The sequence below is a fragment of the Anabas testudineus genome, chromosome 18 (genome assembly GCF_900324465.2).
Source record: "Anabas testudineus chromosome 18, fAnaTes1.2, whole genome shotgun sequence".
NCBI classification, from domain to species: domain Eukaryota; kingdom Metazoa; phylum Chordata; class Actinopteri; order Anabantiformes; family Anabantidae; genus Anabas; species Anabas testudineus.
In genome coordinates this window covers 3,604,662-3,628,001 of record NC_046627.1, presented here as the reverse complement: position 1 = coordinate 3,628,001, position 23,340 = coordinate 3,604,662, and the positions used below count along the sequence as shown (strand labels likewise).

Below are 23,340 nucleotides of genomic sequence, written 5' to 3'. Positions count from 1 at the left end.
TTTCGAAGCTCTGGATCGGTTGCTTCTACTTCTCCCACCATCTTGTCTCCAGGAGGAGGCTTTTGCTGCCACAGAAAGTCAGGTCCTCTCAGCCAGTTCAACTCCTTCAGTTGGTCTGCAGTCAATCCTCTTGAAGCATGATCCGCTGGGTTGTTTTCAGAGCTAACATGACACCATTGTCCAGGTTCTGTGCTAGATCTTATTAGTTGGATCCGGTTGGCCACGAACGTGTGAAATCTCTTGGTGTCATTGTTCACATAGCCAAGGACCACCTTAGAATCAGTCCAGTAGTACTCTTGCAGGTTTTCAATCTCAAGTTCTCCTTTGACTACATCACCAATGCGAACTGAAGTCACAGCAGATGACAACTCAAGCCTTGGGATAGTTGTTAGTTTGGTAGGGGCTACTCTTGCTTTCCCTAAGACAAGTGAGCAACTGATCTGTCCTGTATTGTTCATAGCTCGGAGATATGAGCATGCACCATATCCTTTGAGACTTGCATCAGAAAAGTTGTGAAGCTCATACTTTACAGCTTCACCAAAGTTTGAGGGAAGGTAGCTCCTCTGTATCTGCAAGGCTGCCAAACGAGGCAAGTCTTTGAGCCATGACTCCCATTGTGGAAGGATGTGATCAGGAAGATGCTCATCCCAACTCACTTTATCTCTGCAAAGTGTTTGAAGAATCTGCTTACCAACCAGGATAAAGGGGGCCACAAACCCTAATGGATCATAGACTGAGGCAACAGTGGAGAGAACCCCTCTTCTTGTCAGTGGGTTTTCCTTTACCACCACTCGGAACTGGAACTCATCAGCCTCGATGCACCACTGGACTCCAAGTGCTCGCTCAATGTGTAGTTCTCCCAGGGCCATGTCAAGATCCCTGGTTTGGGCACGTTCTTCTGGTGGTATTGTGGCAAGCACATCTTTCTCATTAGATACAAATTTGTGCAGCCGAAGATTTCCTGTTCTGCACAGGGCTCTTGACTCTTCAACCAGATGTATGGCTTCAGCAGGTGATGTTACGCTAGTAAGGCCATCATCAACATAGAAGCTTCCCTGGATGAACTTGATGGACTTTTTACTGAATTTCCCATTACCTTGTGATGCCAGATGCTTGAGTCCGAAGTTGGCGCAGCCAGGGGATGAAGCTGCCCCAAACAGGTGTACCCTCATTCTATACACAGAGGAAGTAGAGTACAAATCACCTTTGTCCCACCAGAGGAACCTGAGATAGTCTTGGTATTCCTTCGCAATGTGGAACTGGTGAAACATTTTCTCAATGTCACACATTATGGCTATTGGACACTTCCTAAATTGATACAGAACTCCAACTAATGTGTTAGTCAGATCTGGGCCTGTCAAGAGATGGTCATCTAGAGAGGTTTCTTGAAAGCGTGCTGAACAGTCAAAAACCACACGGATCTTGCCTGGTTTATGGGGGTGGTACACACCATGGTGTGGAATATACCATGCTGGTTGGTTATCAAGTTCAAGCTGTGGTACCTTCTCAGCATCTCCTCTGCTTATGATGTTGTTCATGAAGTTGACATAATCCTTGTAGTATTGTTCATTTCTCCTCAGACGTCGCTGTAGTGAGTTGAGCCTATGAACTGCACATTGTTTATTGTCTGGAAGATTAGGTTTGTCTGTCTTGAAAGGAAGTGGGAGCTCATAGTGGCCATCTTCTTTCTGCCTTATGCCTGCCTTCACTTTAGACAAGAAGAGAAGTCTTCCAGAGAAACTGGGTTATCATCTGTAGCATGATCTGTGAAGTCTGACTCAAGAGTTTTAATTATGTCTGATGGATGGATCTCTTTGACTTGAGTTCTACAAACAAAGTGAACTTCTCTCTTTAGCTGAACTGATGCTTGCACAGCTGGTGTCACTTGTCGCACTATGATTCTGTGGCTGGTTCCTATCGCATCACTATCATCACTTGCTGAATATGAGCAACCAACAATACTCCAGCCAAGATCAGTTCGTTGTGCATATGGGTGATGTTCTTCACCAGACAGGATCTTTCTTGGGAAGGGCTCGTTGGCAGTTATAGCCAATGCGAAGGCCTACTTCACAGTCCAACTGTGGTGGGATCTTTTCTGCCAATTGTTGCAGATGAGGCCATTTTTGAGCTGTTTCAGTAGTTGGAATGTGTAACCTATTGGCTGGGATGAACTCTCGTGTGAAAACAGGTGGCAATGGGATTCTTTTGTTTGAGTTGTTTCCTCTCACCTGTAGATCGGTCAGTTTCTGACACGGTATGACTGTCGACCTGGCAGACATTGTGGATAGCCGCAACCTGACATTCTCTTTGTTTGCGTTGAGGTCTTGTTTGCGTTATTAAAATAAAAGATTAAAATAATCTAAAAGATGGACAAATGACAGCATTTTGTTATAACGTGTGTTACAGTTAATAAGGGAGGGGGTGCAATATTTGGCAACTCAGAGTTGCCGAGATCTGCATCCTCCTCCCTGATTAGAGTGGGGGATGCAGATGTCGGCAGGCATGCAAAACTCGGCATAACAACTGCACGCTAGGCAAAGTCATATATCCCAGCATGCACCGCGCGCTACTTCTTCTATGAGGGATAATGGAGTCAGTGGCTGTTTACCGTAGTTGCGAGACCTGTTGCGGCTCAATATTGATCCATATATAAGGCGCACCAAAATATAAGATGCACTGTCTGCTTTAGAGAAAATTGACACCTTTTTGTTGCGCCTTATAGTGCGGAAAATACGGTAGTTTATTTATCATGAAAGCTCTTTACACAACTGTCATTTTATCTGGACTTTGAAAGTCGTGCAGCATCTTCGTGCACAGTTGGTTATTAAATGTTCCTAAACCTGACATCTCATGTGGATTCTGTAGTGTCGTGTTCATCACATTTGCATCACATGTGAAAGGTCTCCAGTTCAAAACCAGGTAGAAACAGTATTTATTTTTCACGCCTTTGTTGTTTATTCAAAGTCATGTGTGACTTTAATATCAGAGTTTGAAGAACATCCCCAGTTTATGGAGACTTGATTCATCCCAGAGGGAAATGTGAGGGACGCTGGCACAGACAGATGACAGTACAGAATCAAACCCAAACCATCTGAACACATCACCATCATGCTGCACTTGTTCCGTCCCTTCTTCCACAGCCTCGGTGTGTTTGTCCATCACCAAGTGTGCTACAGTAGTCTGGAGAACAATCCAACCTTTCACGGGATCCGACCTTTTGGTTCCTCTGGAGCTGCTTCAACGGATCAAGTCCGACTCGCTGTGATGGTGTATTTATATGAGCATCATGCAAATTCAACAAACACCACAGTTCAATGAGAAGTGAAGGCTCCTACCAGGACTCACCTGGTGACATCACACACCCCCTATTCTCCCTATTAGGTAGACGCCAAGCTAGGACACACAGCTCGGTGTGTGTGGGTGACCATGATCTTCTTCTTCTTCTTTTGGCTTTTCCCATCAGGGGTCGCCACAGCGAATCATCCTTTTCCACCTAAATGTATCATGAACATCTTCTACCCTAACATTAGCCAACCTCATGTCCTCTATTAAGACATCCATGTATCTCCTCCTTGGTCGTCCTCTTGCCCTCCTGCCTGGCAACTCCATCTCCAACATCCTTCTACCAATATACTCACTATCCCTCCTCTGAACATGTCCGAACCATCTCAGTCTGGCCTCTCTGACTTTGTCTAACACAGGCAACCTGAGCCGTCCCTCTGATGTACTCGTTCCTTATTCTGTCTAACCTGGTCACTCCTAAGGAGAACCTCAACATCTTCATCTCTGCTACCTCCATCTCAGCCTCTTGTCTCTTTCTCACTGCTACCGTCTCTAACCCATAGAGCAGAGCTGGTCTCACCACTGTCTTGTACACCTTTCCTTTGAGTCTTGCTGACACTCTTCTGTCACACAACACTCCTGACACTTTCCTCCACCCGCTCCAACCTGCCTGCACTCTCCTCTTTTCCACACTCTCCATCACACTGAACTGTTGACCCCAAGTACTTAAACTCCTGCACCTTCTTCACCTCAGCCCCCTGTAACCTAACGCTTCTACCTTGATCCCTCTCGTTCAGACACATGTATTCTGTTTTACTACGACTGACCTTCATGCCTCTTCTTTCCAGAGCAAACCTCCACCTCTCCAGCTGTTCCTCCACCTGCTCTCTACTCTCACTACAAATCACAATGTCATCCGCAAACATCATTGTCCAGGGAGATTCCTGTCTGACCTCATCTGTCAGCCTGTCCATCAACATAGCAAACAAGAAGGGACTCAAAGCTGATCCTTGGTGTAGTCCCACCTCCACCTTGAACTCCTCTGTCTGACCTACAGCACATCTCACCACCGTCATACTTCTCTCATACATGTCCTGAACTAGTCTGACGTACTTCTCTGCCACTCCCGACGACCTCATACAGTACCATAGCTCCTCCCTCGGCACCCTGTCATACGCCTTCTCTAAATCTACAAAGACACAATGCAGCTCCTTCTGACCATCAAACCCAAGTTGGAGTGAATGACACCATCATACATCTGGAAACTTTAGAAGTTCAACTTTTAACTATCTGAATTAGACGAAACTTGTCCTAAACACTTCCTGAATAGCTTCTTGTTTCCAGGTTGTAGGTACACAAAGTTAATACTTCTAAAATGACAGAATGTCTGCAAAAATCTACTGATTGCAATGACACTGATATGACATTAGTAAAAACGGTCATCGATAGAATTTCAACACCATTAACATACATATGTAACTTATCATTCTAAACAGGTTTATTTCCAAACTAAATGAAAATTACTAAAGTTATACCTTTGTACAAAACTGGGAAAAACACCACTTCACAAACTACAGACCTGTCTCTTCACTTCCACAATAGATTAGAGGACGCGCGTGTGTTTTTTCGTCTGAGAACAACAGCGGGATTTTTAAACTCTACACAACATTTCTTCTACATTTCTACAACTCAGGTACGTTTAAGATGACTAATATTCAGCTTGTTCAGTGTGTGGAGTGCAGGATGTTTAGACCGTCTTCCTCCGTCGTTAGCGACAATTTTACCTGTGACAGGTGTGTGCTAGTTAGCACTCTGACGGAGAAGATATCAGCGTTAGAGGAGCGCATCCAGACTTTAGAGAGGGTTAGAGAGAGTGAGAGTAGTCGTATTTCTTTAGAAGACAGTCTGGGTGCCGCGGGCGGAGATAGCCAGTCCCCGACTCCGGCATTAGAGCCCTCACAGCGGGGCGAGTGGGTGACGACTCGGCGGCATACTCGCGCAGCCAAAGCTAAGGCTAAGGCTAAAGCTAGCCCACCGGAGCACACCACCCCCGCGCTTCACGTGTCTAACAGGTTTGCCCCCCTCAGTGATCCACCCGCTGAGAAACCTGGAAGAACTCTGGTCATAGGAGACTCGATCATGAGACACGTGAAATTAGCCAGACCTTTAGGGGCTCCAGCGGCTGTGGTCAGGTGTATCCCGGGGGCCAGGGTACCGGACATTGAAGGCAATCTTAGGGCCTTAGGACAGCATAGCTTTTCAAAGATAGTGATACATGCCGGAGCTAACGATATACGCCTTCGTCAGTCTGAGGTTACCAAGAATAACTTTAAAGAGGTGTTTAAATTAGCGAAGGCGATGTCCGAAGTGGTAATCTTCTCTGGCCCCCTCCCAATGAGACGAGGTGACATAACCTACAGCAGGTTATGGTCGCTGAACCGCTGGATGTCCAGGTGGTGCTCCGAAAACAACGTGGGCTTCATAGATAATTGGAGGACCTTTGAGGGCAAACCTGGCCTGTTAGGGCGGGACGGTGTCCATCCCACTCGGGAAGGTGCTGCTCTCATTTCTTGCAGTATAGCTCATAGTCTAAGATCAGGCCTAGCTAGTCGCTGACTACCCAGAGTCCAGGCCAGGGAGCAGACAAACAGGCTAAACCAAGTGTCTGCTAGCTGCACAGAGTCGTCACTCAGGGTTCAACATATTGAGACTGTGTCTGTTCCTCGAGCTAAACAAAAAGCTAGAAAAACCCAGAAAGTATGTTTTAATAATTTAATTAACATACAGACCTCAAATTCAGAGCACACTGATTGTGCAGCCAGCACCTCTGATCTGAAGTTAGGACTGTTAAATATTAGATCTCTTACATCTAAAGCTCTTACTGTTAATGAATCTATCACAGATCAGGAGTTTGATATACTCTGTTTAACAGAAACCTGGATTAAACAGGACGAGTATGTAGCTTTAAATGAAGCAACTCCTCCTGGATACAGCTACATTCACCAGCCTCGTCTGACTGGTAGAGGAGGAGGTGTCGCAGTTATTTACAATGATAATCTGACTATCGTACAAAAACATGTACACAAATTTAAAGCTTTTGAATGTCTTTATAGTAACATAACAAGTATAGATACAAATATAAAGTCTGCTCAGCCGATCCCGCTAATTATCATTTACAGACCCCCAGGGCCCTACTCTGAATTTCTTTGTGAATTTGCAGATTTCCTTTCTAACCTAGTTGTTTCTGTAGACAAAGCGTTAATTGCTGGAGATTTTAATATTCACTTTGAGAATCCAGAAGACCCTCTGAGAACAGCATTTATGTCCATATTGGACTCGCTAGGAGTAGATCAGTGTGTAGTAGGACCCACTCATAAAGCGGGTCACACCTTAGATTTAATAATATCATTCGGTTTAAGTATAAGAAATTTACTTACGCTCCCACTGTCTGAAGTTATCTCAGACCACTATCTTGTTTCAACTACAGTGTGTCATATTAACAATGTATACTCAGCGCCGCGCTATCGCATTAAACGTACATTTACATCAACTACCGCACAGAGCTTTATTAGTAATCTTCCAGAGTTATCAACTTTGATTGGATCACCATCTGACACCACAGAACTAGACCAGGCGACTGAATATCTCGAGTCGTCATTACGTTATACCTTAGATAAAGTAGCTCCAGTTAAAAGAAAAGTCATTAGAGATAAGAAACTTGCTCCTTGGTATAACGATGACACGCGCGTCTTAAAACAGACTACTCGAAAGTTAGAACGTAAATGGCGCCAAACTAAACTGTTAGTATTCCAGATAGCGTGGAAGGAGAGCATCCTGAACTATAAAAAAGCTCTTAGTGCAGCTAGATCAACGTATCTCTCCACTCTCATAGAAAACAACAAAAACAACCCTAGATTTTTATTTAATACAGTAGCCAAATTAACTAGAAAGAAAACTACTGCAGATATCTCCACAACAACGTTGTGCAGTAGTGAGGACTTCATGAACTTTTTCAATAACAAAATTGTAAATATAAGGCAGAAAATTCAAGCTTTAAAACCAGACAATTTAGTTGACGCAGGTGACGAGCTAACCTCAGCAGATCAGTACCTAGATTACTTTACTCCTCTTGAAGAGAATGAACTAATTTCACTCATCTCTTCTGCAAAATCTTCAACCTGTACATTAGACCCTATACCGACACACTTTCTAAAACAGATAGTGCCAGAAATAATAGAATCCCTGCTGACAATCATAAATTCCTCACTCAGCTGTGGGTATGTCCCAAAGTGTTTTAAATTAGCAGTTATTAAACCGCTAATCAAGAAACCTGATCTCGACCCTTGTCAGCTGTCAAATTACAGGCCGATATCAAACCTCCCCTTTATCTCAAAGATTCTCGAAAAGATAGTAGCTGGGCAGCTATCCTCGTATCTTCATAGAAATAACATACATGAACTCTATCAGTCAGGATTTAGGCCTCATCACAGCACAGAGACGGCCCTTGTTAAAGTAGTAAATGACCTCCTATTGGCCTCTGATCAGGGTAGTGTCTCTTTGCTTGTGCTACTCGATCTCAGTGCAGCTTTCGACACCATTGACCATAGTATTCTCCTTCACAGACTAGAAAATGTTGTTGGAATTAGGGGAACGGCCCTCTCCTGGCTTAGGTCCTATTTGACTGATCGTTATCAGTATGTAGATCTAAATGGCGATTACTCCACATGCTCTCCAGTGGAGTTTGGTGTTCCACAGGGTTCAGTTTTAGGCCCCCTGCTTTTTTCCCTCTACATGCTTCCTCTGGGCAACATTATCCGTAAACATGGTATTAACTTTCATTGTTATGCTGACGACACACAGTTATATGTTTCATCAAAACCAGATGAGATCAAACTGCTTAATAAAGTTGAGCAATGTGTAAAGGATATACGAGACTGGATGCTAATTAACTTCCTTCTGCTAAATCCTGATAAGACAGAAGTACTAGTTATAGGATCATCTGCAGCTAGAAGCAAGATGTTAGACCACACCGTAACTCTAGATGGCCTTTCCGTTACATCTAGTGCAACAGTCAAAGACCTTGGTGTGATTCTAGATTCCAGTCTTTCATTTGAAGCTCATGTAGATAATGTCACCAGGACAGCTTTCTTTCACCTCAGAAATATTGCCAAGATAAGGAATATTTTGTCACTAAATGATGCAGAAAAATTAGTCCATGCTTTCATCACCTCTAGGTTGGACTACTGTAATGCCTTACTGTCTGGCTGTTCAACCAGGTGCATAAACAAGCTTCAGTTAGTTCAGAATGCAGCAGCGAGAGTCCTCACTCGAACCAGAAGATACGATCACATCACGCCTATCTTATCTACACTTCATTGGCTCCCCGTGAAATTTCGCATTGATTTTAAAATACTACTTTTGACATTTAAAGCATTAAATGGTCTTGCGCCGCATTATCTAAGTGAACTGCTAGTGTCTTATGATCCACCACGCCTACTTCGCTCAAAGGATGCTGGCTGCCTGTCAGTACCTCGTATCCTAAAAACTACAGCTGGGGGCAGAGCTTTTTCTTACAAAGCCCCAAAGTTATGGAATAGCCTTCCAAATAGCGTTCGGGACTCAGACACAGTCTCAGTGTTTAAGTCTAGGCTGAAAACCTACCTATTTAGTCAAGCATTTGAGTAAATAGATCTGGGAAGGACTCATGGACGTAGAGCATTATGGTGAACTGGTATGTTTAGATGCTGTCTTCCCAACTCTCACTGATCACTCGGGTTTGTTGATGGTGAAGTGTTTGGTTGCTCTACATCCCAGTGCGCCCTCATGTCTGTGTTTCCTTCTGGCCCACCCGTTTAGTTAGGCTGTTATAATTAGTCCTGCCGGAGTCCCTGCTGCACTACACTAAATATACATTCACCTCAAACTTTATCTGACTGTGAATACAACTAACTGCAATCTCTCCTCTTCTCTCTCTGTCCCTCTCCCTCTCTCTTTTCCCTCTTCCTGTCTCTCTGTCGAGCTACACGTCATTCCACCCTTTGCCCTCTGGACCTGTCTGACTCATCCTGATGCCCAACTTCTGGCTGGAGATCTCGTCGCCTGGATCCACCTTTTGCCCTTTGGGATGCGTTTGGAGACTGGATTGGTCACAAGCTACTATGATGTCGGTCCCGGCCTCGGCGGACGTCGGAAGCTGTTTCTTGGAGCTCTCGACTCAACGCTCGATAGTCCAAGAATGGAACTAGTCTGCCTGCAATAACTAACTGGACTCCATATTAACTTAAAAGACTTTAACTGTTATACTGGACTGCTGCCTACACAGCATGTAATCACCCATATGAGGATGGGTTCCCTGTTGAGTCTGGTTCCTCTCAAGGTTTCTTCCTGTTGCCTTCTCAGGGAGTTTTTCCTTGCCACTGTCGCCCTCGGCTTGCTCATCAGGGACAATCACATTATTATGACTCATACACATACACTGTTCATGTACTGTTCTTTGGTTGTGTAAAGCTGCTTTGTGACAATGTCAATTGTAAAAAGCGCTCTACAAATAAAATTGAATTGAATTGAATTGAATTGAATTAGATACATTCTTAGAAAAGCTCCAGTTACTCACTGACAGTCAATATGGATTCAGAACAAACTGATCTACATCACTGGAAATAATGGAATCAGTAGAGGAAATCACGGCGGCTGGGTAGTGCAGTGGTACTATCACCACCTCCCATGTGGGAGACTGGGGTTCAAATTCCACCAGTAGGGGTCCTTAGGCAAGACCTCCCCACGCTGCCCTGCCTACCCTTGTAAGTCGCTTTGGATAAAAGTCTGCTAAATGTAAATGTAGATCACAACTGCTATAGATCAAAAGAAATATGCCGTGGGAGTTTTCATTGATCTTGAAAAAGCTTTCAGTACATTTAATTATGACAAATTATTAAATAAACTGGAAAGGTATGGGATCACAGGGATAGTATTAGACTGGGTAAAGAGTTACCATAATGGGAGACAGCAGTTTAAAGAAGTTTGTGAAGCTGGGAAACTCTTGCTCAATGTGTCTGGACATTGCTCATGGTGTCCCTCAGGTGTCAGTGTTAGGCCCGAAACTGTTAATTTTATATATCAATGATATGTGCTAGTGTCTAAGTGATTATGGTAGGTATTAATTACAGATGATACAAATATTTTCTGTTCTGGGGAAGATTTGCAACAGTTGCTTGAGGACGTCATGAAAGAATGCATAAAGTCAACATATGTTGTGATGGGGAAAAAAATCATCTTTAAACTTGAGCAAAACAAAAATCATGATATTTGGAAATTGCTAAATAAACTCACAGATACATATACAAATAAATGGAGTTGACATTGAAAGAGTACAAGACGATACATTTCTTGGGGTAATAAGAGATGACAGAACTACTAAGTACTTAAGTACAAACTGAAGTATCAAGATCCAATTTATATTAAACAAAGCAAAACATTTTCTCATTATTGTTGCAGTCAAAGTTTTTGAAATGTTCAGAAGTGGTGAAATATCAAATACTTAAATTAGTCTATCAGTTACTGGAGATAAATTGTGGAACTGTCTCAATATGGAAAGAAAAGAAATTTTCAAACATAAACCAGTTTAAAATCAGAGACATGATCTTCAGAGTCTACAAGGATGAAGACAAGTGTTGACAATCACCAGGTAGCAGCTGCATCAGGCCAACTCAGCACCACTAGCCAACCTGAACTCCCTCACCCTGGTCTACAATCCCTCCCACACACTGCTGTGAGCAAACAGCATCTTGTGAGCCACTCACCTCACCTTAAATAAGATTCCAGGCTAAACTTTTCAGCTCTCTGGTTCCACAATGGTGGAATGACCTACCCCCCTCAGCTACATCACTCTCGCTGATAACAGCAGTCTTCCGCAACTTTCTCTGCACTTAAATCTAAAAAAAGCTTAGTGTGTTGGTTCAATACAGCAGCCGGAAGGAACACACTGACGTCCTGCTGCAGGATACAAACACATGCTTTTATTCTGAAAGGTCCAACTTCAGCTTCTGCTCCAGCAGCTGCAGGAATCATTGTTTGATCAAGTACGACACACAGATGTGTTTCCAGATGTGTGTGGATGCTGTAGATGAACCAGCAGCACTTACAGATACAGTCCACAACAACAGTGAGTCCACTCCTGGTCAGTATCACTAAAATGTCAAGTCACTTCAATTCGTCACCATTTCAGGAGATCTGACTTTAGTTGGACTCATTTAACTCCAAATAAAGATGATTGGAGAACAAAAGTCAGGAAACTTTCCTTCATGAAATTCATGGATGTGTTTGACTTGAATCTTTGGTCTTGTTGGGTCATTTGTGCTGACGTCACTATGAACAGCAGCACTGATGTCTAATAATGTCAGTGGATCGAAAAGAGAAAGAGAGAAAAGACAGAACAAGACTTCAGAACAAGTCCTCAACATCTGGATCCTGGAATAATCGGAGCTTCATCTTTAGAGGACTGGAAGAGGAACAAGTTTACAAGGAATCATTTAGAACTGGTTCAGGAAGAAACTGATTGAATCCATGAATCTGAACATGAAAACGTGTGTGTGAGTGAAAGAGACAGACATGTAGAGACTGAACTATCTGTTCAACAGAGACGACGTTTCTCTGACAGGACGACACTCTCAGTACTACACTGAACACAGAGACAAGGAGGAACCAGGAGACCAGAACCCAAACCCAGGATATCCAAACCCAAACCCAGGATAAAGAGGTTCAGTGAATGTGGTGTTGAAGTGTGGAGGTGGATCAGTTTGTCAGAGGAGACTCTGTAGAAGGACAGAGTCCCAGCAGGACAGTCCACATACACTGATACTCTGTGAGAGACAGAGGTGGAGATGGATGTTACTCTGTTGTTGTGAAAGACATAGTAACGACCATCAGAGCAGCTCAGACTCCAGGACTGTTCGTTCCATCCAAACCCACAGTCATTATTATCTCCTCTCCTTCTGATTCCTCTGTAACTCACTGATATAGAAATTATTCCGCTCCACTCGACCTCCCAGTAACAGCGACCAGTCAAACCATTACTACACAGCAGCTGAGGCCACTGGTCAAATCTGTCTGGATGATCAGGATATGACTGATCCTCCTCCACATATGTCACCTTCCTGTTGTTGTTAGACAGTCGTAGTTTTCTGTTCACTGTGTTTGTGTCGATGGTGAGTTGACAGAAATCTAATGGAGAGAACAAGACACAATCCAGCTGCAGTTATTAATCTATCATCAGTTTGATGAGGACTCATGACATCAGGGATTTGAAGGAGTGATGTGACAGTTTGAAGATGGTTGAATGTTGCTGCTTTGTTTTCATCAGTCTCATTAAAAACACACTTACACTTCCTCAGACCTGGTCTCAACCATCGGACTCCACCAGGCTCCACCCTGAAAGGAGGAGGGGGGTCAGAGCAGCACATTCTCTTTCAGCATGCACACATGGACATTACATGGCTCTCATACACACAGTGTGTTCTGGTTCTGTTCTAATGGAGGCTTGTATGTAGGGATGGACATTCAGCAAACAACTAAGGAATTGGAGTCCTTATCTTGGAATTCTACAGAGCAGGGAGGTGACATGGAGGAAAGATTTCAATTCTCTAGTTCACAGCAGTTTTGGTGTCAGACACCTGCTTTCAGTCTCACTCTGTCACCAGACAAACTAATGTGACACCACAGGAAGCAGGAAACTGGAGAGCAAAGTTCAAGAGGCTCAACTCCACATACATGGACTCTGTGTGTGTGTTTTCCTCTCTCTAATGTCTGTGGACTGATCTCAGCTGAGCTTCACACGTTGTCCTGTGTTCAGAGGAAGTCTAGTTCACCTACAGCTACTGGATATTAATCATTACACACAGACTTTGTGGCCTCATCTGATTTGGTGTCAGATTTGTTGGAGCAGCCAGAGACAGAAAGGAGGAGTTTGAGGAGAAAAACATTCAATCACAAACTAATTCTTCAACTGGGAACAAGAAGGAGTTTTTCCTCTTTGACAGATTGTAATGATGAAATGAACTAGTTCTGATTTACTGTCTCCTATAAATGACACAAGATCTCATCATGACAAGATCAGGATCTCAGGAAGTTGAAGATGCTTCAATCATCACTATTTGAGGAGACAGAGACATGATGCTGTGACCTGATTCAATCCTCTGATATTCATTCATTGTCTTCTGTGCATAAAATCTCTACCTATAAGGTGGATGAATTTCCTGCTCAGTTCACAGAATCTAATGTAACACCTGATTTCATCATGAGGAGATTTGTTCACAAAGTCAGAATGAGACACTTAAGTCAGAATTACAGGAGCTCCCCTCTTTTCTTTGCTGAATGTAAAGTGCTTCAGTGAAGATTTGTCATCAGCTGAGAGGAAATGTTTCCAGAACAAAACTACTTTCTGCTGCAGTGTTCATCAACATGATTCCACAGTGAGACACAAACTGATGCTGAAACATTTTTCTTCCTTTCATGGCAAAGATATGCGTTTGTTTTACAGTACTCACCAAAACAAACAGAGTAATTAATCATTAACATTGCCTCCATCAGACCTGGCTGTAGCAGGCCTTTCCATACCTGAGAGTGTCCAGTCTCCAGTGTGGATCCTCCAGTCCAGCAGACAGCAGCTTCACTCCTGAGTCTCCTGGATAATTGCAGCTCAGGTCCAGTTCTCTCAGATGGGAGGGGTTGGAGCTCAGAGCTGAGGCCAGAGAAGCACAGCCTTTCTCTGTGATCAGACAGCCTGACAGTCTGCAGACACACAAAACAACACACAGGAGAATTGGTGCCGAGTTTTTTTGGGGAAGACCAACATTACATACTCTTATTTGTATTTGAAGAAACATAAGTCACATATAGTGAAAAGGAAAAGAAAAGTAATTGAACTATTTCCAATTTCCTGTTTTGCATCAGTTGTTCATGAAATGTAATCTGATCTTCTTCCAAGTCACAAATATAAACAAACATAATATTTCTAAGTTGATAAAACACCTGAAGAGTCCTGATCTTTCATGTCTTTATTGAACACAACCATTACACATACATAGTGATGGTGGAAAAAGTCAGTGAAACACTGTCTGATGTCACAATGTTAACAATAGTCAGGTGTTAGTAAACCTGGAGTCCAATCAATGAAATAAAGAATGGAGGTGTGGTTTAGAGCTACATATCTGTTCAATAAACATTAAATTACATTAAGGATCATGAATGTTTTATTTTATAATTTAGGTAAAAATTATTATTTATTTTTTTTTGGCATTCAGGTCACATGTAGAAACTTGTTTGTGCATAAAGTCAGAACATTATAAAAAGTGACCACTTTTTTTGCCACTACCTTTAACAACAACATCAACAAAAAATACAGGTAAAAAAAATCATCATGTAGACAACTTCTCTGAGTCTAATAAAAAATGCTATGATATTTGAAAGCTGAGTCTGCTTGGGTCTCTCATGTCAGCAGTTTGGGAATTTTGAAATGTCAATATAAGTCTCTGGATCTAGAAAAACCTGCTGCAGAAAAACTTACTTAAGATAATGAATCCTAACCTGAGAGTTTCCAGTTTACAGTGTGGATTCTCCAGTCCAGCAGACAGAAGCTTCACTCCTGAATCCTGCAGGTTGATGTTACTCAGGTCCAGTTCTCTCAGACTAGAGGACTGGGAGCTGAGAACTGAGGACAAAGCTTTACAGCTTCTCTCTGAGAGGTTACAGCCACTCAGTCTGAAAAATAGTGATGTATAACATGACAACATTTGTGTCAAACTGTAATTGTCACAATTCCTGCCTGATGCTGGTCCAGTTTGTTTCTCTCTCTCTCTTTCACCTGGTCCCACTCCTGCTGCTCTGCTCCCCAGTCACTTCCTGCTATGCCCATACATGGACTGGCTTACTCTTCCATTCCCTCTGCACTAATTACTGATCAGTTCCTCCTGTATTAACCCTCTCCTTTATAAGCTCCCTTCAGCCCTCAGTTCCCTGCTCGATTGTCATTTCTGACTATGACTCTCCAGCCATTTTCTTGTCTTGTTCCCAGCCTAGCTTCCCTGTCCATGTTATACCCTGGACCTTGCCCTCTATTGATTTCTTCCAGCCCTGTTTCTCGGGCCTTTTCTCCCTCACAACTTATACTTTAGTCAGTGTGAGTTTTTCCTGCGTCTGTGCAGTGATTTTCTGTTGTTCCTTTGTATCTCTAGTTTAGGTTGTTACTTTGTTCCCCACCGTGCTTCAGGTTGTTTTTTGTTGTGTTTTTGTTTTTGTGTTTCTTGCTGTGTCCTTTTGATACCTCCCTCTAGTTAGTTTCCTGTTTTCTCTGCTTTTGAGGTTGTGTTATAATAAATTATTATCTATGCATTAGTTGTGTCTCATGTATCCGTTCTCTGACAGTAATCACCTTTAATGTTGACCTTGAACTAATAACATACAACCCAGTGAAATTAAACCAGGAAGAAAAGCACATTTATTATATATATTGTAAAAATACTGATGAGAAACCTTTGCAACTTAAAACTTGTGACATTACAAAGTTTAATCTGTTTGGAAGCAGTTTTGGACATTTCAAATATCTCTAGTTATTTAAAACAGAAACTTGACCTCACCTGAGAGTTTCCAGTTCACAGTGTGGATTTTCCAGTCCAGCAGACAGAAGCTCTACTCCTGAATCCTGCTGGTCATTGTTACTCAGGTCCAGTTCTCTCAGACTAGAGGACTGGGAGCTGAGAACTGAGGACAGATCTTCACAGCTTCTCTCTGAGATGTTACAGCCACTCAGTCTGAAAAACAGTGATGTATACAATATGTGTACAATAGGAAAAAATAAAATTTTGTACCCACAGGTTGACAGTTTAGATCAGTTTTTATTATAGTTCTGTGTTTATCACTTTTTACAACCTTGAAACGCAGAACCCACCTCTCTACTCATGTTCTTTCTGTGAACTCTTGTCCTGTTGAGTATCTCTTAGCTTCCTTCATAGTGAATTTGCTAATTTTTCCTATGACTCTCGAGCAATATTCCTGCCTTGTTTCCAGCCTTGCTTCCCTGCCCATGTTATACCCTGGACCTTGCCCTAGCCCTCTAGTGATTTCTTCCAGTCCTGTTTCTCAGACCTTTTCTCCCTCACTCACCAGCCCTTGGATAATAAACTTTGTACCTCAGCCAGTGTAAGTTTTTGCCTGCGTCTGTACAGTGATTTTCTGTTGTTCCTTTGTATCTCTAGTTTAGGTTGTTACTTTATTCCCCACCATGGTTCAGGTTGTTTTTTGTTGTCACTTTGTTTTTGTGTTTAGACCAGTTTCTTGCTGTGTTCTTTTGATACCTCCCTCTTGTTAGTTTCCCCATTTTCTCTGCTTTTGAGATTGTCTTATAATAAATAATTTTCTTTGCATTACTTGTGTCTCATGACTCCATTCCCTGACAGTGATCACCTTAATGTTGACCCTGAACTAAAAAGATACAACATAGTGAAGTAAAGTCAGAAAGGAAGGAACAGTTATTTTATATATTGTCAAAAAACTGATGAAAAAACTTTGCAACTTAAAACTTGTGCCAAGTTTAATCTGCTTGGGAGAAGTTATAAAGATTTTTAGTATCACCAGTTTTTCAAAACATTAACTTGGTCTGACCTGAGAGTTTCCAGTTTACAGTGTGGATTCTCCAGTCCAGCAGACAGAAGTTTCACTCCTGAATCCTGCAGGTTGCTGTTACTCAGGTCCAGTTCTCTCAGACTAGAGGACTGGGAGCTGAGAACTGAGGACAGAGCTTCACAGCTTCTGTCTGAGAGGTTACAGCCACTCAGTCTGAAAAACAGTGATGTATAACATGACAACATTTGTTTCAAACTGTAATTGTCACAATTCCTGCCTGATGCTGGTCCAGTTTGTTTCTCTCTCTCTCTTTCACCTGGTCCCACTCCTGCTGCTCTGCTCCCCAGCCACTTCCTTCTATGCCCATACATGGACTGACTTACTCTTCCATTCCCTTTGCACTAATTGCTGACCAGTTCCTCCTGTATTCACCCTCTCCTTTTAAGCTCCTTTAAGCCCTCAGTTCCCTGCTAGATTGTCAATTCTGAACTCGACTCTCCAGCCATTTTCCTGCCTTGTTCCCAGTCTTGCTTCCCTGCCCATGTTATACTCTGGACCTTGTCCTCACCCTCTCCAGTCCTGTTTCTCAGACCTTTTCTCCCTCACTCACCAGCCTTTGGATAACGAACTTTGTACTTCAGCCAGTGTGAGTTTTTGCCTGCGTCTGTGCAGTGATTTTCTCTTGTTCCCTTGTATCTCTACAGTAGTTTAGGTTGTTACTTTGTTCCCCACCGTGCTTCAGGTTGGTTGTTGTTGTCACTTATGTTTTTATGTTTAGACCAGTTTCTTCCAGTGTTCTTTTGATACCTCCCTCTTGTTAGTTTCCTGTTTTCTCTACTTTAGAGATTGTGTTATAATAAATCATTTTCTTTGCATTACTTGTGTCTCGTGATGCCATTCCATGACAGTAATCACCTTTAATGTTGACCATGAACTAAAATGATACAACTCAGTGAAATAAATTCAGACAGTACAGTCATTTTATATAATTTAAAAATTCCTAAGAGAAATGTTAACAATTTAAGACTTGTGACATTTAATCTGCTTGGGAGCAGTTTTGGACATTTTAAATATCTCCAGTTATTTAAAACCTGACCTGAGAGTTTCCAGTTTACAGTGTGGATTCTCCAGTCCAGCAGACAGAAGCTTCACTCCTGAATCCTGCAGGTTGTTGTTACTCAGGTCCAGTTCTCTCAGACTAGAGGACTGGGAGCTGAGAACTGAGGACAGAGCTTCACAGCTTCTCTCTGAGAGGTTACAGCTACTCAGTCTGAAAAACAGTGAAGTATAACATGACATTTGTGTTAACGTTTTTTTCATTTATCATCTTTAATGTTAACAGTAAAATAAAGAAAATAAAAGCTAATCAGGCTAGAAAAATGTAAAAAAAAAATGTATATCATAAAACTAAACTGATGATATGAAACTCATGCCAGTAGAAAATCATGATAATCCCAAAAGTTAAACTGTTTGGGTCTCTCCCAGTTTTTAAACTTTGAGGTTTCCAGTTCACTATGTGCATTCCTGGTCAAGACTTCAATGAACATTCAACTATCGACATACTTACAAAGCTTTTTTAGCAGCTTTCACCACTGGCAGCAGCCTCAGAAGAGCGTCCTCTGAAGCAACGTATTTCTTCAGGTCTAACACTTCCAGATCTTTTTCTGATGACAGTAAGATGAAGACCAGAGCTGACCACTGAGCAGGAGACAGTTTATATGTAGAGAGACTTCCTGAGTGCAGGTACTGTTGGATCTCCTCCACTAGAGAACGATCATTCAGTTCATTCAGACAGTGGAACAGGTTGATGCTGTTCTCTGCTGAGGATGTCTCTTTGATCTTCATCTTGATGTACTCAACAGTTTCCTGATTGGTCTGTGATCTACTTCCTGTCTCTACCTGCAGACCTCGTAGAAGAGTCTGATTGGTCTGCAGCGAAAGACCGAGAAGAAAACGGAGAAACAAGTCCAGGTGTCCATTTGGACTCTGTATGGCCTTGTCCACAGCACTCTGGTGGAGAAGTTTTAGTTCAGGTCTAAACAGTTTAGACCACAGAGAAGTTGACTGTTGTTCAGACAGCAGATTGACTCCAGAGTTGATGAAGGTCAGATGGACATGAAGAGCAGCCAGAAACTCCTGAACACTCAGATGGACGAAGCAGAACACCTTGTCCTGGTACAGTCCTCTCTCCTCTTTAAAGATCTGTGTGAACACTCCTGAGTACACTGAGGCTGCTCTGATATCGATGCCACACTCTGTCAGGTCTGATTCATAGAAGATCAGGTTTCCTTTCTGCAGCTGATCAAAAGCCAGTTTTCCCAGAGACTCAATCATCTTCGTGCTCTCTGGACTCCAGTGTGGATCGGTCTCAGCTCCTCCATCATACTTGATGTTCTTCAGTTTGGACTGAAGAACCAGGAAGTGGATGTACATCTCAGTCAGGGTCTTGGGCAGCTCTCCTCCCTCTCTGGTTTTCAACACATCCTCCAGAACTGTAGCAGTGATCCAGCAGAAGACTGGGATGTGACACATGATGTGGAGGCTTCGTGATGTCTTAATATGGGAGGCGATTCTTCTGGCCTGCTCCTCATCTCTGAACCTCTTCCTGAAGTACTCCTCCTTTTGTGGGTCAGTGAACCCTCTGACCTCTGTCACCATGTCAACACACTGAGGAGGGATCTGATTGGCTGCTGCAGGTCGTGTGGTTATCCAGAGGCGAGCAGAGGGAAGCAGGTTCCCCTTGATCAGGTTTGTCAGCAGCACATCCACTGAGGTGGACTCTGTAACATCAGTCAGGATCTGATTGTTGTGGAAGTCCAGAGGAAGTCGACACTCATCCAGACCGTCAAAGATGAACACAACCTGGAACTCTTCAAACCTGCAGATTCCTGCTTCTTTGGTTTCAGTAAAGAAGTGATGAACAAGTTCCACCAAGCTGAACTTTTTCTCTTTCAGCACATTCAGCTCTCTGAAAGTCAATGGAAATGTGAACTGTATGTCCTGGTTGACTTTGTCTTCAGCCCAGTCCAGAGTGAACTTCTGTGTTAAGACTGTTTTCCCAATGCCAGCCACTCCCTTTGTCATCACTGTTCTGATTGGTTCCTCTCTTCCAGGTGAGCCTTTAAAGATGTCTTCTTGTCTGATGGTTGTTTCTGGTCTGTCTGGTTTCCTGGATGCTGTTTCAATCTGTCTGACCTCATGTTCATCATTGACCTCTCCAGTCCCTCCCTCTGTGATGTAGATCTCTGTGTAGATCTGAGTCAGAAGGGTTGGTTTTCCTGCTTTAGCAATCCCCTCAAACACACACTGGAACTCATTTTTCAGTTTAGACTTAAGTTCACGCTGACAAACTGCAGCAGGAGTTCCTGAATGAAACCACAAAAACATGATCAATATAATTTATAATGAAAACACAGTTTGACAGTTTCATGACCCTTAATGATTCACATTTCAACATATTAACACTCCACATCTTCAGCTCTCAGTAAACGTCTCATTTGTCCATGATGTAAAATGTTCAGAGAAATCCTCTTACTGCTCTGCAGACAGTCAGCCAGCTCCTCCTGCTTCATTCTCCTCAGGAAGTTCAGTGTGATCTTCACAAATGCCTCTCTGCTGCTCCTCCTCTGCTCTTCCTCCTCACCATCCAACACCTCCTCATCCTCCCTCTGACTCTCTAAGCATTGTGGGTAATCTGGACTCAGAACCTTGTGGATCTTCTTCAGCTCGTTCTTCACAAAAGTGACTATGTTCTCCTCCAGCAGCTGGAACAGAAACTATATGACTGACACAATCCAACTCAAGTCATGGAGCCAAACATCAGATCCATGTTGGACAGACTGACAATCCACTGGTCTAAAAAGTGCAGCATGGAGATTATTGGGAACACAACAGATGGAAAAGTAGTAGTTGGACATGTACAGACCAGAAATATGGAGTCCAGCTGTGTTGGATGCTGCTGGGCAGACTGACCACTGGGAACCTCTGAGCTCTCCTGGTTCACTCTGTGGAGGAATCATCAAGAATGAGCTCACAGTATGTCTGTCCACACAGAGACACACACAAGGTAAAGGTCCATGAAGAGAGATTTGATGTGAACAGTGAATCAGAGACTCCCTGTAGTGGTGAAGCTTTACTGTCACCAGTCACTTTGGTTTAGTCTCAGCAGCTCTGAACAACAGATATCTCTGCCTCCCTCACTGAACAATGCTCAAGTGTTGGAACAAGGTATCTAGAGACAGAGTCTGCTTGGATCACACTGGTTGTACTGGGCAGCTCCCAGTCTGAATATGTTGAACTGTGTGAGTATGAGTGCTGCTGCTCACACAATTCACTTTGACTAATTCACATGTGAACAACTTCATTCATTCATTAGTTGTTGGATCCTAAATGAATCTTCAAACGTCAGCTCTGGTACTGACACTGGGGACAAACAGTCCTCTACACTGACTTCAACAACATTACAACTAAAGTCTTCCAACAGGAAGTGAAGAAGTCAAGATTCTTTAAGACATTTGTACCAAAATCTTCATCTGGAGAACTTCAATCACAAAGATTTGATCAGAGTTCAACATTTGTGGTGTTCAGCTGTTTCCTTTGACGTCTGCCTGCAAGTCAGCACTTCATTAGAAGAGGAGCAGCCCCCTGAGACCCTCTACAGGATCAGTGGTTTAGCTACTGGCTGGATGGAGATTTGATCCATGATCAGAGTGTTTGCTGGAAGAATAGTGAAGAAAGCTTCTCCTTCAAATCAACAGTTCAAACAGAAATCAACTTACTCACATCAGAAATATCCAGAAATCCAAAGAACACAACAATTTATCATCAGAGAAAGTTTACATCATATTGTTCAGACTGATTTTAAACTAAACAACTTACTCTGTGTCTGATGAAGGTTGATGTTTAAAGTCAATATTAAAATCCTTTGACCAGTCACTCTTGAAGGACACACAGCTGGGTTCAGGTCCTGGTCCAGGAGATTCTGGTCTTTGATGGGACCTGATAGAAAAACAACTTTGGTGACGCTCACATATTCAGTCAAAGTTTCCTTCATAAATGACAAATAGAATCAGAAGAATAGTAAAAATGTCCTGATGAAATATTCAATTCTAGATGAGACTTGAAGACAGAATCAGTCCGATGGTCTCAGTCATCTCACCTCTGAGCTTTGGTCTGGCTCTCATGGTCCCCACACAGAGTGGTGTTAGAGGGAGGGACTCCCTCCTCTCTGTCTTCACACTGATCCATGCTGCTGAATCCACATCCACATCAGCTCACACACACTTTCTACCTTCATGTGGAGAGGAAACACAAATCATTGATGTGCAGTGAAAACTGAAATCCTCCTTTCCATCATTTCTCCTGGACAAAGATCAGCTGCTCCTCCACTGATTGGCTCTTCTTTCCTCTTTCATATCAGTGTCACTTGACTGCAGTCAGACAGCAGTGGGAGGCAGAGGAAGCTGCCATCAGCTGCTCTACTTCTACCATCAGTTCACTAGATGGAGGCATGAAGCTGCAGCCCAGCACACACAGGATGATGGACCAACATTTACACTCACTCAGTCATTTGGACTGACGCTGATACTTCACTAACTTTTCCACCACTAAACAACATTTAGAGATAAACACAGAAAAAATAATCTGATCATCTGTGTTATCTGAGAAACTCATGGAGATACTTTAAAAACTGCATGTACAGTAAACTTCCTCTGTGCCTCAGTCAAATCAAAGTCTAAATAGAGTTTCTACAAACAGACTTTGTGAGGAGGTGGGGGTCACTGGGGTTTTAAGGCAGCCTTCATCCAAACATGTTGCATTGCTGCCACCTGTAGGAATCACGTTGCCTTATTGGAAGTCTTTTAATGAGTCCAGATGTTCTCAAAACACCATTTAAATAATTTCTCTTTAAACATTTTTTCTCCTGAAGGCCTCTATCATGACCCCACTCACATGTCAACATTACATGTTCCACTGTTTCTGGCTCCTGACATTCACTGCACATCCCAGTGTCATGTTTCCCTATTAAATGTAATGTACCATTTAAGTTACTGTGTTTGTGCCCCATCCTCTGTCCTCTCCCACTTTCCTCTGTATTCTATATAAATGTCTTCTCTTCCTCTCCTGGTCCCAGTAATGCTGCCACTTTCTATTTATTGCCCTCCAGACAATACTCTTCCCCTCACACTTACAATTTAACATCGCTGTCTATGTGTTCTTGATTAAGACCTTGCTTGGCTAAATTATCAACTTTCTCATTTCCATGCCTGCATGAGCAGGTGTCCACATGTAATCACATCTAATGTCCATACCTTGACTTACAGCTTCTGAATATAATGACAGCAGTGTTAACAGCAGGTCCTGCCTGTTCTTGGAAGAACTGGACCAAATGCTGTACAGAACAGAAGCAGAATCACTACATATTAACACCTGACTTGGCTTAAT

General features: G+C 42.7%; 1 protein-coding gene across 1 annotated transcript in view; it reads right to left on the bottom strand.

Moving 5' to 3' along the window:
- LOC113168136 (NACHT, LRR and PYD domains-containing protein 3-like) overlaps positions 1-23,340 on the bottom strand; it is a 41,080-nt gene that overhangs the window by 15,175 nt on the left and 2,565 nt on the right. Inside the window, exons 2-11 of the mRNA XM_033326639.1 lie at positions 22,055-22,186; positions 21,775-21,882; positions 20,822-20,900; positions 20,432-20,660; positions 18,464-20,261; positions 17,993-18,166; positions 16,936-17,109; positions 13,894-14,067; positions 12,662-12,708; positions 12,132-12,501 (exon numbers count right to left, since the gene is read on the bottom strand). Of these exons, the coding sequence (XP_033182530.1) occupies positions 12,132-12,501; positions 12,662-12,708; positions 13,894-14,067; positions 16,936-17,109; positions 17,993-18,166; positions 18,464-20,261; positions 20,432-20,660; positions 20,822-20,900; positions 21,775-21,882; positions 22,055-22,143 (3,242 nt within the window). The 5' untranslated portion in view covers positions 22,144-22,186. The remainder of the gene's footprint in view (positions 1-12,131; positions 12,502-12,661; positions 12,709-13,893; positions 14,068-16,935; positions 17,110-17,992; positions 18,167-18,463; positions 20,262-20,431; positions 20,661-20,821; positions 20,901-21,774; positions 21,883-22,054; positions 22,187-23,340) is intronic.